Source organism: Gracilinanus agilis, chromosome 1, assembly GCF_016433145.1.
Source record: "Gracilinanus agilis isolate LMUSP501 chromosome 1, AgileGrace, whole genome shotgun sequence".
NCBI classification, from domain to species: Eukaryota; Metazoa; Chordata; class Mammalia; order Didelphimorphia; family Didelphidae; genus Gracilinanus; species Gracilinanus agilis.
This window is the reverse complement of record NC_058130.1, coordinates 597,821,387-597,835,321: the sequence shown is the minus strand read 5'-3', so window position 1 is coordinate 597,835,321 and position 13,935 is coordinate 597,821,387. Positions and strand designations below refer to the sequence as shown.

The 13,935-nt window shown below is 36.8% G+C and overlaps 1 protein-coding gene across 1 annotated transcript in view; it reads left to right on the top strand.

Annotated features, from left to right (window-relative positions):
* Positions 1-13,935, top strand: part of RNF144B (ring finger protein 144B) — a 205,903-nt gene that overhangs the window by 150,463 nt on the left and 41,505 nt on the right. Inside the window, exon 3 of the mRNA XM_044667471.1 lies at positions 5,828-5,932. Coding sequence (XP_044523406.1) covers positions 5,828-5,932 — 105 coding nt within the window. The remainder of the gene's footprint in view (positions 1-5,827; positions 5,933-13,935) is intronic.

Sequence of the window (13,935 nt, the reverse complement as noted above, 5' to 3'; positions counted from 1 at the left end):
ACTCAAGCATCATCTTAATCAGATTTGGTAATCAAACTTGCTTCTCTCTTCTCAAGGCCCTGTCTTTAATTGGCAGCACTGATGAAAGGGCACTTCCTGTGTCCAGATTGTCTTCAGGAGGATAAGTTCATGTGAAGACAAATAATTAGGTTTCACAAGTCTTAAAAAGGGTCTTTTTGTCTCCTCAGATAGCATGTTCTTAGAGTATGCAACAGACCATGCAGAACTCTCTATTGTTAAAATCAGGCTTAGAAGTAAATATTTGTTGGTACTTACCAGATGAGACACCAACCACTACAATTTACTTAGTCTTCCTCTGATTATTTTACAATTTTCTTCTTGATGTCAACTATGGATCCTCATGACCATTTTGCAGGAGGTTGAGGGGGAATATAAGAAGCTATTTCCTTTGAAGGTCCAGTTCCCTCTTCTATAAGATTTTAACTTTGTGTTGAACAGTCTTTCTTTTTTGTCACATTAGTTTACAACTTCTTGTTCAGGTCACATTTCTTTCTAGTTTTCCATTTCTTTTCTTCTTAAACTTTGAAAAACCTTTTATATTAAAAAAAAACAAATATTTTATGGCAACCTATGGAATGAATATGTTCTTCTGTCCCTTTATCCTGTATTCAAGATGTTTTGTGTGTAGATAGGAATTAGTTGGCCATGAGAGAAAGATAATCTTTTAACATGTTATGCAACTCAATGAAAAACTCCCTCCTGATATTTTTACTAGCTGAAAATGAGATTCTGTATCATAACTGTTACTCATTCTTGTCACTTGCTTTCTTCTGTTATTTTTTAGCTTTTTTCCCCCCTCAGTTACCTAGCTTTGCTTAATTTCCTCACTGAGTTCTCTCTATATCCATAAAGGTCTCTTCAGATTCTTCCATTATTTTTCAATAGTGTCTGACTCTTCTTGGCAAAGATACTGGACTGGTTTGCCATTTCTTTCTCCAGCTCATTTTGTAGATGAAGAAACCAAGGCCAAGAGGTTTAAGTGACTTGCTCAGGGTCACACAGCTAGAAGCTAGATTTGAACTCATGGAGTTGAGACTTCCTGACTGCAGGACCAGCATTCTGTCCAATGTGCCACCTAGCTGCTCTATCTTCAAATATTGCCCACTTTTTCCATCATTATAAGCTTTTATTTATTTTTTAAAAAAAACTGTTGCCTGGTTCCTCGAATCCTGCTCAGCTATTCAAGTTATTTTTGCCTTCCCTGTTAGCATTATAAAGGTAGCTGAAGAGACTTGGGACTAGAATTCTGGTTCAGGAAAACAAAAAAATATGCTAACAAGGAAGCTGAGAAGTGCTAGGTAGAATTCCCTTTTCTGCTCTGAGAGAAAACAATGGCTAAAGGATAAACTGTTAAATGTTAATGACTCTGCCTGTTCTTGTGCAAATGTCTAAGAATTGGGAAAACTTAATTCTTGAGTATTTTGAAGTGTAACAGTAAGCCTGTTCAAAGAACATGCTTAATTTGACAATGTATCTGTTCCATGTGAAGAAATATTGGTATCAGCCCTAGCTCCTACCTTTTTTGTTCCATTCTATGAATGGTTTTAGGATAAATGTTGAGGGAAAATCAAAACCCCACAAGCAAGAATTGTTCATGTATTTCTAAAGAGAGCTTACAATAAATGATTGAAAGTTTTTATTAAGCACTTATTTAGGCCAAGCACTGTACCGAGTGATTTAGGTACAAGTGTGAAATCAGAGATAGTCCCTGTCTTTTAAAGAGGCAGCTTACTTGCCAGTAAGGGGTGACAAGCACATAGTTGTGTGTATTCTTGAAATATCAATCTCCTTTTGGAGGAAACTAGTAAAATTCCCTAGAGTTGGGTCTTTGGGGAGTAGATTGACATGGTTTGAGGATTGAAATTAGGGAAGGGGCATAGGAAGCAAAGTGAAGCATGAAGTAGCTCAGGTGTGGCTGCTGTCAGTTATGACAGCAGGACTCCTGAGCCAAAGTTTGGGAGATGAAAGAGTTAAAACTTCTAGGAGAAGATCTCTAGGTTCTATCCTCAAATGCCTGACTTGACCAATGAAACTAAAGAAAGTAATGAACCTAGTAGGCTTACAGTTTTTGATTTTAGTAATGTGGATTTTAAAATTAATATTCAATATATCCAAAATATAATATTTATAAAGATTTATTAACATTTACTTGAGAGCTAGGGTAAACAAGGAATGTTCACCACTCAACTCATGTGGAAGAGAGAGGGTGGGGCAGAGAGAACCCAAACTATAGACTGTGTAAGGATGCATGTATACAAAAGGCAAAAGGAATTGTGGGTAATACAGAAAGGAATTTTGGGCAATGCAGTTCTAGGGGTTCAAGATTTTCCAACAACACATTCCCCCCTGTGATCCTTTGGGAGACCAGTCTCCCCAGTGGGTCATGGAAACATAATCAAATTAAAACTTACAATAATTCGGGAATAAAAGGGAAATAAAAGGGAGAAAGAACAAAACCAATGTTAGGTGTATTGACAAAAATCCAATTGGGGGGCAGTCCCCTTTTTGGCAGTAAGTTGAAAGGAAATATAACTAGTTCTTAATTGGGCAGTGGTTTGATTATATTGCATATTTAAAATCTGAACTATTGATATTAATGTTTCTCTGAAAGTGAGTATTATAAGAAATGGATTTGAAAAATGCAAAGGGACAAGTTTCTGCATATGGAATGGCATGTAACATAGATAACCTTAAGGCCAGATATAATTTCCATTATAAGTAGTCTGTTTATTCACGAAAAGCTTCCCACAATATGTTTTCCTGAAGTTGGAACTATTTTGAGACTAATCCCAAGGAAGACGTATTTCTTTTCTTCAGAATGGATTAGAGGTAGGATGTCTTATTTATGGATTATCCCCTAAGATTTACACTATGACTAGGGGGAAAATAGGATATCATTTAACAATGTGGCAAGCATTTATGAAATGCCCACTATGATCCAGGCACTGTACTAGGGACCTAAATGCAAAACCTAACCAGTCTCTGCCCTCAAGAAGCTTACCTTATGTCATTTTTCTTAGGAGCTTAATAGCAGAAATGATATTTGTTGATTTTTTGGATTGTTATTCTGAGGCAATAGAATCAAATTTGAGTTGAAAGTCACCTTGAATTTTCCCATATCATGAATACACTTTACTATTCCCAACAAGAGAATCATTTGGTCCCAGCTTAAAGAACACCAGCAATGGGTAACCCAGCACCTTTAAGGAAAGTCATTTTACTTTTGAATATCTCATTATTGCTACATTGCTACATCATTGATACAAAGCATGTTTTGTGAGGAGATTCTTTCTTTTAGGGCCCTTTGAGGTTAAGTTATTTGTCTAGGGTTGCAAAACCAATTTGAAATGAAGGAAGAACTTGATGAGTCTAGATACTCCTGACACTGAAGCACTGAACCATTCTCTCTCTCTAGCATTTTTGTTACAGAAAAAACTCATTATATGGAGATGAAATCTGCCACCCTATAATTTCGACCTATTCATCCTAGTTCTACCCTCAGGCTAAATAAAAGGAGATGGACTGTTCTATTGAAAGAGAAATAGAAAATAAAGGGACAGTGAATCCATATTGACTAGATCCTTACAGACTGAGATGGCATGACTAGGTTGTGATCTGCATTGGTATAGAAGAGAGCCAAGTTCATCAAATCTGTAGATCCATTGAAATGGTAAAGATTTAGATTCTTCTTTATATGATTTGGAAAAGTAATAAAATGGCATGTGTGGGGGTTTTGAGACTCTGGTTGGTCAAAGGGTAGGTACCTGCTTTTGGAATACTGATACTTTTGCTTCAGTTGCTTCCTTAAATGTCTTGTTTGATACTTGTTGAGGGTGCAGGAGTTAGTGGTTCATCTTTCTACCCTTTAAATGATAGATTTATGTATACCATCAAGGTCCTAGGTAAGATTTTGACATGAGTGGTTTCCTCCCACATACCTTTTCCCTGTTGTAGTGCCCTTCTACCTGGACAACCTGCATCCTCAGGCTGCCCAAAGTGGTAGCTCACCTGAACATGTCTTATCTGGTGCCCCATGCCTTAAAATTAACCTCTCTTTTCCTCCTGTTGCTCTTAACATTTACTTCAATACACATACTTTCCCCATAAAAAACACTACATAAAAATGTTTTGCATGATTGTAAATGTAAAATCTAGATTAGGTTAGTTTATTCTCTCATGGAGAGGGGAAAGGAGGGAAGATAAAAGGGAGAGTGAGAATTTGGAATTAAAAATTAAAAAAAGCCCCAAATGTTTAAAAATTGTTTTTACATGTAATTGGAGAAAAAATAGTATTAAAAATATTCTTCATCTTCAGTTAAATGTCAAAGAAGAAATAATAATAAACTAATTTACTCTTAGATACTAATAATCCATTTTAGATTTTCTGAGATATTTTCATGTAGTAGGCACTTAATACATGTTTTTTTGAATAAAATTAGATGAATGGTATTGAGGGATGGCAATACTTTAGGTCCAAGGATCGAACCTCCAATACTAAAATTTAGACTACTTCCAAAAGGGTAGAAGAGATTTTTGGCCAGGTGCCCTTTTCATTGTTGTTGATCAGTCATATTTAAATTCTCTGTGAGCCCATTTCATGTTTTCTTGGCAAAGAAACTGGAGTGTTTTGCCATTTCATTCTCCAGCACATTTTACAGATGAAGAAACTGAGGCAAACAGGGTTAAGTGACTTGCCCAGGCGCACATAGCTAGTTTGAGGTCAGATTTGAATTCAGAAAGAGGAGTCTTCCTGATTTCTATGCCACCTAGCTGCCCTTTTCACTGCTTCTCAAGTCACATTACTTACATGACTGCCAACTCTATCTTTGTTTTAGACTAACCCTGACTAACCTATTTAATATTCTTCATTCTAGTTTTAGGCAGTCCAAGGATAAGGGGGTTGATTGAGAAAGAGGCTGAATTAGGAATATGTATAAGTGCAGTAAACATTTATATAGCACTCACTTTGTGCCAGAAACTGTGTTTAGCATTTTACAATTGTTAAAGCATTTGATCCTCGTTATTATTATTATCAGCATTTTTTTATAATTGAGAAAACTGAGGCAAATCAGAGTTAAGTATTTAACCAGGATCACACAGCTAGGAAGTGTCTGAGGCTGGATTTGAACTTATATCTTTCTTACTTCTGGCCTAGCTTTCTATTTGCTGTACCACCTAGCTAAGAGCAGCTAGATGGTACAGTGAATAGAGCCCTGGGCTTGGAATCAGGAAGGTTCATCTTTATGAGCTCAAATCCAGTTTTAGACACTTCCTTGCTGTGTGACCCTTGGTAGGCTATTTAACCTTGTTTGCCTCTATTTCTTTCTGTGGTAAATGGCAAACCTCGTCAATATCTTTGCCAAAAAAAAAAAAAAATCTCAAAATGGAATCATAGGGAGGTGGACACGTTGGACAGTAACACTTACCTAAAGTGGAAAAGACTTTTTTTTTTCCATTAGAGCAGCCTAAGGGTGTGTGTGTGTGTGTGTGTGTGTGTGTGTGTGTGTGTGTGTGTGTGTGTGTGTGTAAGATGTGGTAGCAATAGAATGCTTTTTGACTTGTGGCCTAGAACAAATTTGATACCTTCAGGATGAAGCTATATATAATTAATTGTTCTTCTATGCATTCTATCCAAAGCTGTGATTCCTTGTTTTCACTTTTAAGATAACTTAAATCTAAGGATTTGATCCCCAGGAATACCAAGTAAGGAAACAGATGGTCGTAGTGATGGTTCTTTTTGGCAGCCTCTGTGGTCTTAGAATGTATTATTTCATTGGCTTGATTTTTTTTTCCTGTCCATTTCTAGTGCCTGAGACAGTACGTGCAGCTGGCAGTTCGAGAAGGATGTGGGTCTCCCATCACCTGCCCTGACATGGTGTGCTTAAATCGTGGTACCCTACAGGAATCAGAGGTATGGATATATAAGGACAACATTCCCTCTTTCCCTGCTGACGTCCTCCCTCGGCCTCTTTCTCACCTCTGATTGTGTAGCAGTGAGCCTGCCTTCCAGACAAACTAGAAACAAGTTATTAGCTTTCTTTTTCAGAAGTATTTATTGAAACACTGGCTATCAGTGAATTATTCTGACTCTTACCATCTAATCATTGGCATTTCTTCTAGACATTCTTCTTGGTGAAGATATTTTCATTGCTAAAGATGTTTCAGACCCATAGTGTCAAACTTAAGTAGAAACAGATCCCTGTTGCTGCAGGTTTATTTAGCAACCACAAAGTACATTCTCTGCATTGTAGTTTTTGCTAAACATTTTCCAGTTACATTTTAATTTGGTTGGGGCTCTCAGGGGAGTTTGACACCTGACCTAGACTACTGCCAGTGTTAATCACATTTACCAAGTGAGTAAAGTGTGAGGGGAGGTCTTTAAAAAAAGTGTTTAAATTCTAGAAACCTAAATCATAATTGGCTTGGAAATAACTTAATATTTTTAAAGAGAATGAAACTGCATCTTAAAAACAACTTTTGACAACATCTTCCAAAAGGAAACACTTGATCATTTATGGAAGGCATGTATTCTATAAACATTAGCTGTATACCATCCCCATTGCTAGGTTCTGGGGTATATACGAAGATGAGATATTGCTTCTGATTCCAGGAGTTTACAATCTATAAGGTGATATAAATGAACTTATAAATAATTAAAATACAAATTCAGACTTTGATAGTACTCATTAAGGGCACATGATGTGGTAGATAAAGGACTGACCTTAGAGTCAGGAAGGACCTGCTTAAATAACAATAAAACTAATTATTAAATCATAGTTATTTAAAATAATATTAATACAATAATTTAAAATAAAACAAATTCCTGCTTAATAATAATCATAGCTAACATTTATATAGCTCTTTAAGGTTTGTAAAAGCATCTTACAAATTTTCTGTCAGTTGATCCTCACATAACTGGAGAGGTAGGTACTAATGTTTTCCTCATTTTACAGATGAGGAAATTAAGGCAGATTGAAGTAAACTGACTTGCCTAGGATCACAAAGTAGATGTCTGAGGCAGGATTCATTGTGCCACTTTAGCTTCCCCCACATACTAGCTTCTTACACTTATTAGTTTGGATAAGTCCCTTAATCTCTCAGTCCTCTAACACTCTCTCTAAGATTGATAGGTTATACCTTTGGTAGGAAACATTCTACTTTTAGTTCTTTACACTGAAGAAATCACATTTGGGATCCTAAAATTCATCCCCCCACCAAAAAAAAAATTCAATAAGTACAGATGAGGGCATGATCATTACAAGTTTGGAAAAGAGGAATGGTGTTCACATTTCTGAAGTCTAGAGTCTTCTTTGATATAGTTTTTTAAATAGTTCTTTCTTCGGCTCTCTCTGCCTTTCTTCTCAGAACAGGTTCTCAACCTTCCATCTCCTCTATCAGTGACTTGTGTCAGTCTTTAGTAGGTTTAGACTCCAATCAAAATAAAATCTTAAATGCACCAACTGTAAATTGAAGGATAATGAATATTAAACTAGAAATGTATCTAAAACCTATTAGAATAGACAAGAAACCATTCTAAAGGAGAACAATGACACAAATTTTCAGTGTTTAAAGGTCCTTTTCTGGGCTTTTGGGAGAAGCAGGGAAGCCAGAAAAAAGTGATAAATGAATGATTGGCCAGCAGGAAGACCAAGATTATATTTAAACTCTGAATGTACATACACCAGCTGCCATATATAAACATGAATCAATGAAATGAGCAGGGAGGTCATAGAGTAGAGGAAATAATTCTCATGAAGCTGCACTTGAGGGGAAAATTTTATTACTGGAACTGTAGAGACTGCTTGGAGGAAGTTTAGGGAAGAATAAAAGGAGTAAACAAAGGCTTGGAGGTCATTGATTTTGTAGAATAAATAAAATTATTTTAAAATTGTTATTGAAAAATAGAGTGACTTACATACACATACATTCATATATTTGTGTGTGTAAATATATATAGACACAAAAGCAAAATATCAAAGAAGTAATTATTTAGTTTTATGCAAAGGACTGGTAGCATGGTATAGTAGAAGAAGAACTTGTTTTTTAATTAGAGATCTTGGGTTCCAGTCCTGCCTCTGAGACTTATTAACATGGGGCAATTCCCTTTACTTTCTTTGGCTTCAGTTCCCTCATCTCTAAAATGAGAGAGTTATCTTAGATTGCCTCTAAGGGCCCTTATAGCTCTGATCTCTGACACTTGAGTTATTATGCGTAAAGTATGACACTGAGTGAGAAAATATTTAGGCAAACTACCAAGAACAACATCCTGATGTGTGAGATGCTATAATGAAGTTTAAACTTAGGTTAAAGAAGGAAGGAAAATAAATAACCTTCCTTTGCATCTGTTTTGGCAACTTTAACATGTAAAGATCTATGTCCTAATTAGTGAGAAGAATGAATACCCTGAAGTGGTCACATTATATTTGTACAGTTTGAAGTTATAATTATGTAAAATATAGTAACTGGTTCCAGCTCAATGGAAATGTGCAGTAAAAATTCAATTAATGCAACCACTTTAGGGGATTAATTATTCACACTAGTCTGAGACTAGTAACTTTCAACTCTGATATAATATGCTCTCCTTCTACATTTTTCCCAGATAAGTTTAGGATGGGATTTTAATCCTGAAGTGAAAAATATGCCCTGCAAAATATAAATTTAGGGGGCAGCTGGGTAGCTCAGTGGATTGAGAGTCAGGCCTAGAGACAGGAGGTCCTAGGTTCAAATCCGGCCTCAGACACTTCCCAGCTGTGTGACCCTGGGCAAGTCACTTGACTCCCATTGCCCACTCTTCCACCAAGGAGCCACTATACAGAAGTTAAGGGTTTAAGAAAAAAAAACTTCTAAAATATAAATTTAGTTTAATTTTGGGGGGCTTATGATTTCTTCTTTTATTGGAGGTCTTCAAGAAAAAGTGAGAGAGGATTATTTTCAGGTATGGGTTAAACTAGAGGGCTGCTAAAGTCTCTTCCAACTTTGAAATGATATGGTTCTTTGGATGACATCCAGATTCAAAAATGTAGTCTAAGACATTGGACTCTAACGTAGGGTTAAAGGTTAAGTCTTCTACTTGAGTTTTAAAAATCAGTTTCACAGGTACAAAATAGAGATATGACTAGATAGCAGTTTGTCCAAAGTAGATGTTAACAATGTGATGGGGCACTAAACAAAACAAATAAGCAAAAATAAAACTAATGCAGTTCTACTCAAATATTTTAAAATTTAAATCAAGCTTTTACAATCCTTAGATACCAAGAATTACTTTGTTGTTCAGTTGTTTTCAGTCACGTCCAATTCTTTGTAACCCCATTTGGAGTTTTTCTTGGCAAAGATATTGGAAAGGTTTGTCATTTCCTTCTCCATCTCAGGATCACCCAACTAATAAGTGTCTGAGGCTGGATTTGAACTCAGGAAGATGAGTCTTCCTTACTCCCAGACCCAGCACTCTATCCTGTGTCATCTAGTTGCCCAAGTCTCTTTACCTGTCTAATTGATGGGGACTTCTAGCCATATGTTGAATAGCTAGATAGTCAAATATATATATATATATATATGCCATAGAAAATTGCCTTAGTTGAACAGAGCTATGACAGAGAATATTTTTTCCTTCTTTGCTCAGTAAAAGTTTTCTCTTTCCTTTCTCATTTCAAATCTCATGGTCTCTCTCCTTTGCATGATATACAGATTCATCTAATTGGACTTGGAAGGTAAAAATATATTTCTGAATTTTAAAATCTTTCCTGGTGTTAGTGTTTTAGAACTGTGGGTTTGAGAGAAAATCTGTTTGATCCAACCTCTATATAAAGGAAGTTTACTTTAAGATTGCATAAGATATACTTAATGGTCCTTAAAGAAAAATTCACAAAAATAAGATATGGGAGAAAAACTATAATCTTTTTCCAAGCTGGAGAAAATCAGCCAGGCCCATTTCCCATTAGGTGAGCAGGAAGACGCTCCAGGGTGTTCATTAATGGACCATTACCATACTCACTGATTTTGTTATGAGCCTAACTGATGAAGGACATTAGCATATCATAAATGGAAGTTCTGAAATGTCCTGCTGGTATTTCTATTACAATATATTATAGCTCTTCTGTATGTTCTCTTTGAAAATGCAATGGCTTTTTTTAATGTTTAAATATAGTAGGTCTCTTTCTCTATAATAGTTGCCATGGGATACAAGAAAACAGGGAACTAATCCTCTTTTCTCTTGATGGTTTTACCAAGAAACTCTAGCCTACACATTGGCTTGGCTTCATACTCCTACATCCCTACTGCCTCCGCCTACGTTTGCCCTCTTGCTCCCTCAGAGATGACCCAGCTGTGATTTTGAATCTTATCTTTCAAATATTGAACAACTACTTCGAGAAGTGTTTAATATCCACTTCACATACTGTTTAATTAAAGGAAAACAATAGGAAAAGGCATTATTCATTTCTACCTAAAAAAGGCAGCTCGTAGAACATGGACTTCTATAGAAAGCCTTACCCAACTCCTCTTAATTCTAGGGTCTTCCTTTGTTAATTATTTCCTATCAATATTATTTTAGTTTTCTTTTTATCTCCTTGTTTGCATGTTGCTTACCTTATCAGATTGTAAGCTCCTTGAAGGCAAGGATTGTCTTTTTCCTTTCTTGCATCCTTAGCACTTAGCATTAGTACCTGATACATTGTGGGTACTTAATAAATGTTGATTGATTGACTGGAATTCATTCTGATGCAATCTGTTTAGGAGCAGGACAAAGTTAGGAAGGAACTTCTAAATTATTCCAACTCTGGACCTTTCATGTTCATCTTCAATTCTTTTCTGGCACATGAATTTGAGCACAATTCATGTTTGATCTTTCCAACACAGGCCAATGGTTTTTATTTTTTTTTTAAATAATGAAAGGTATACCTCAGTTTTCTTTTAATCTTTTTGTGGATAAGTGACTGATTCAAAGTTATACATATTTTTGGGAAAAGTTATGATTAATCTTAAGCAGTTCAGTTACAGGAATTGAGGAAGTAGACTACTATTTACTTGCTTGGGTGAGGCTGAACTGTTTGACTGGCCTGTGGAAAATCTGGGTGCTGAACAGGAAGTTCTTTTGAATAGTTTCTGCCATGGTACAACCCGAGCAATTTAACCTCTTACTGCCAGCCTGAGATTATCAAGGGTAGAGGAAAGGGAGGAACCAGCAGCTTACTGCCATTTTTCCCTGGCCTATAGGCATTCAGACTACATTTTTACCATGTCCTGTTAAGGTTCTAGTATGTAAGAGAAGAGGGAATGAAAGGAAGGGTCTAGTTGAATCACTATCACATCTATTGTTCTATCATTGTTCCTTGTTCAGGAAGTAGGGTAAAGCTGTTATTTCTACACTGTAGGTATATAAAATTAAATTTTAAAAATTTGGCAAACCATTGTGATGTACAGTGTTGTTTTTTCTTAGGTTCTAGGGATACAAAGACAAAAAGGTTGCCCCTCTTTGTTCGATCCCCTAAAGTTTTGTTTTGGGTTCTTTTATTTCTATGTATTACTTTGCTTCATAGTCTTTTTATCACTTCCCATGGATCAACACCCATAAGCAGATGATACCAAGATCTTTGTCTAGCTCTAATCCCTCTCCTAACCTCCAGACTCACGTCTCTGATGAACCCTTGGATATTTCTAACAGGATGTCTTGTAGATGTATTAAACTTAACATATCTAAACCTATATTCATTATCTTTCCCTCAAACTCTCCCCTCTTCCTATTGAGATACCACTATCCTTCCAGTCTCTCAGGCTCAAAAACTAGGTGTCATCCTTGATTCCTCATTCTCTCTCATGCTCCATATCCAATTATCATTTCTACCTTTGTCATGTCTTGTATATGCCCTTTTCTTTCTTTGGACACTGCCACCAGCCTGGTGAAGTCCCTCGTTATCTCATGCCTGGACTATTGCAGTAGTCTGCTAATGGGTCTGCCTTGCTACAAGCCTCTGACCACTCCACTTCATCCTTTATTTAGCTCTCAACTTGATCTTCCTTAATTGCAAGCCTGACCATTTCCCCCCTCTAGTCAGTAAACTCCAATGGCTCTTTCAGGATCAATTATAAAATTTATTTTTTATAAATATAAATATATAAAATTTATTTTTATTTACTAAAAATAAATTCCAGGATCAAATATAAAATCCTCCGTTTTGCTTTTAAAGCCCTTTATAACTTACCAATCCCTACTTCCCTTCCATTTCCTGCCTTCTCACCTTTCCTGCCTTCCTCTTACTCTACTTCATGAAATCTGATCCAGGGACACTGGCCTCCTTAGGGTTCCTTACACAAGATGCTCCATTTTCTGACTCTGGGCATTTTTATTGGCTGTCTCTTATGAGATCATCTTCAGCTGACCTTTATATATATTTTGTTTATAATTGTTTACATGTTGTTTACCCCCACTAGACTGTGAGCTCCTTGAGGGCAAGGACTATTTTTTTTTTGAGTTCTTTTTATGCCCAGTGTTTAGTACAGTGCCAGGCATATAGCAGGCACTAAATGAATGCTTTGTTGACTTGACATACATTCCACTGAAGTGGCAATTTCAAAAGAGTTCATGCTAATAATTAGAAGGTATTAGACAAGGTGTCATGTAGAAAGTAGCACCTGCAGGTGCTTAAGTGAAGCTAAGGATTCCAAAAGTCAGAAATTAAGAGGGAGTAAGTATATTCAGATACTTGGGGCCACTTGTTCAAAGACAGGGAAATAGGAAATGAAATAATGTATATGGAGAGCAGATAGCAGGAGAGTTTGGCTAGAGTAGAGAGCATATTAAAGAAAGTAACATGGAATGAGGCTGGAAAGCTATGATGAGAATAGGAAACAGTATTCCAGACTGATTGTGACATAAAATATTTGAAGGAGAGTAAGGTACGAGAAGGTTGGATGAGAAGATTGGGTTTTTGGTGCCTTGAATTCCAGACTGTGGAGCTGATACTTCTCTTTGGTAGGTAATAAGAAACAAGGGCAGCTAGGTGGTGGTGCAGTGGATAGAGCAATGGATTTGGAATCAGGAATACGCAATCTTCATTAGTTCAGATCTGATCTCAAGCATTAGCTGTGTGACTTGGGGCAAGTCATTTGATTCTGTTTATCTCAGTTCCTCATCTGTAAAATGAGCCGCAGAAGTAAATGGTATACTGCCAGATTCTCCGGTATCTTTGCCAAGAAAACCCCAAAATGGAGTCACAAAGAGATGGACACAACAGAGACTAAAGAACAAGAAGAAGGCCAATTGCAGTGATGTGTGTGAATAGAATGGTACTTTGGGTTGGAGAAAAGCCTGAAGCCATCAAGACCAGCAAGGAAACTAGTGGGAAGAGAAGAGTTGAAAGACTGAACTAGGGTGGTTGTAGGGGTTGTGGGCAGGAAGAAGATGAATGTGGAAGATATTGCAGAGGTAGGAATAATAGGAATTGTCAATTAATTGACTGAGCAGGGTAAAGGAGAGAAGGCATAGAAGTTTCTGACTCTGACTGGTAGCAGAAAAATAAAGAAAACAGAGGAAGGGGCAGATTTGGGATAGGGGCCCTGCTGAGTTGGAGCTGTTGGCAGGCTACCAATGAGATATCCAGCAGGCAGCTGCAAATGTGGCCTGGAGCTCTGGAGAGAGCTTAGGGATGGAGATGGATATTTGGGAACCATCTATGTAGAGGTAGTTATTGAAACTGTGAGAGTGAATCTGATCACCAAAGGAGAGAGTGTAGAAAGAAGAGAGCCTAAAACAGATTCTTGAGAGAGAGAGAGAGAGAGAGAGAGAGAGAGATTTAAAGGTCAGAAGGAAAATAAAAAGCCCACAAAAGAGGAGTAGTCAGAGAAGTTGGAAGGGATGGTCAAATGCTACAAAAAGGTTAAGGATGGGACAAAAGGCCATTAACTGTAATAGCAAGGAGG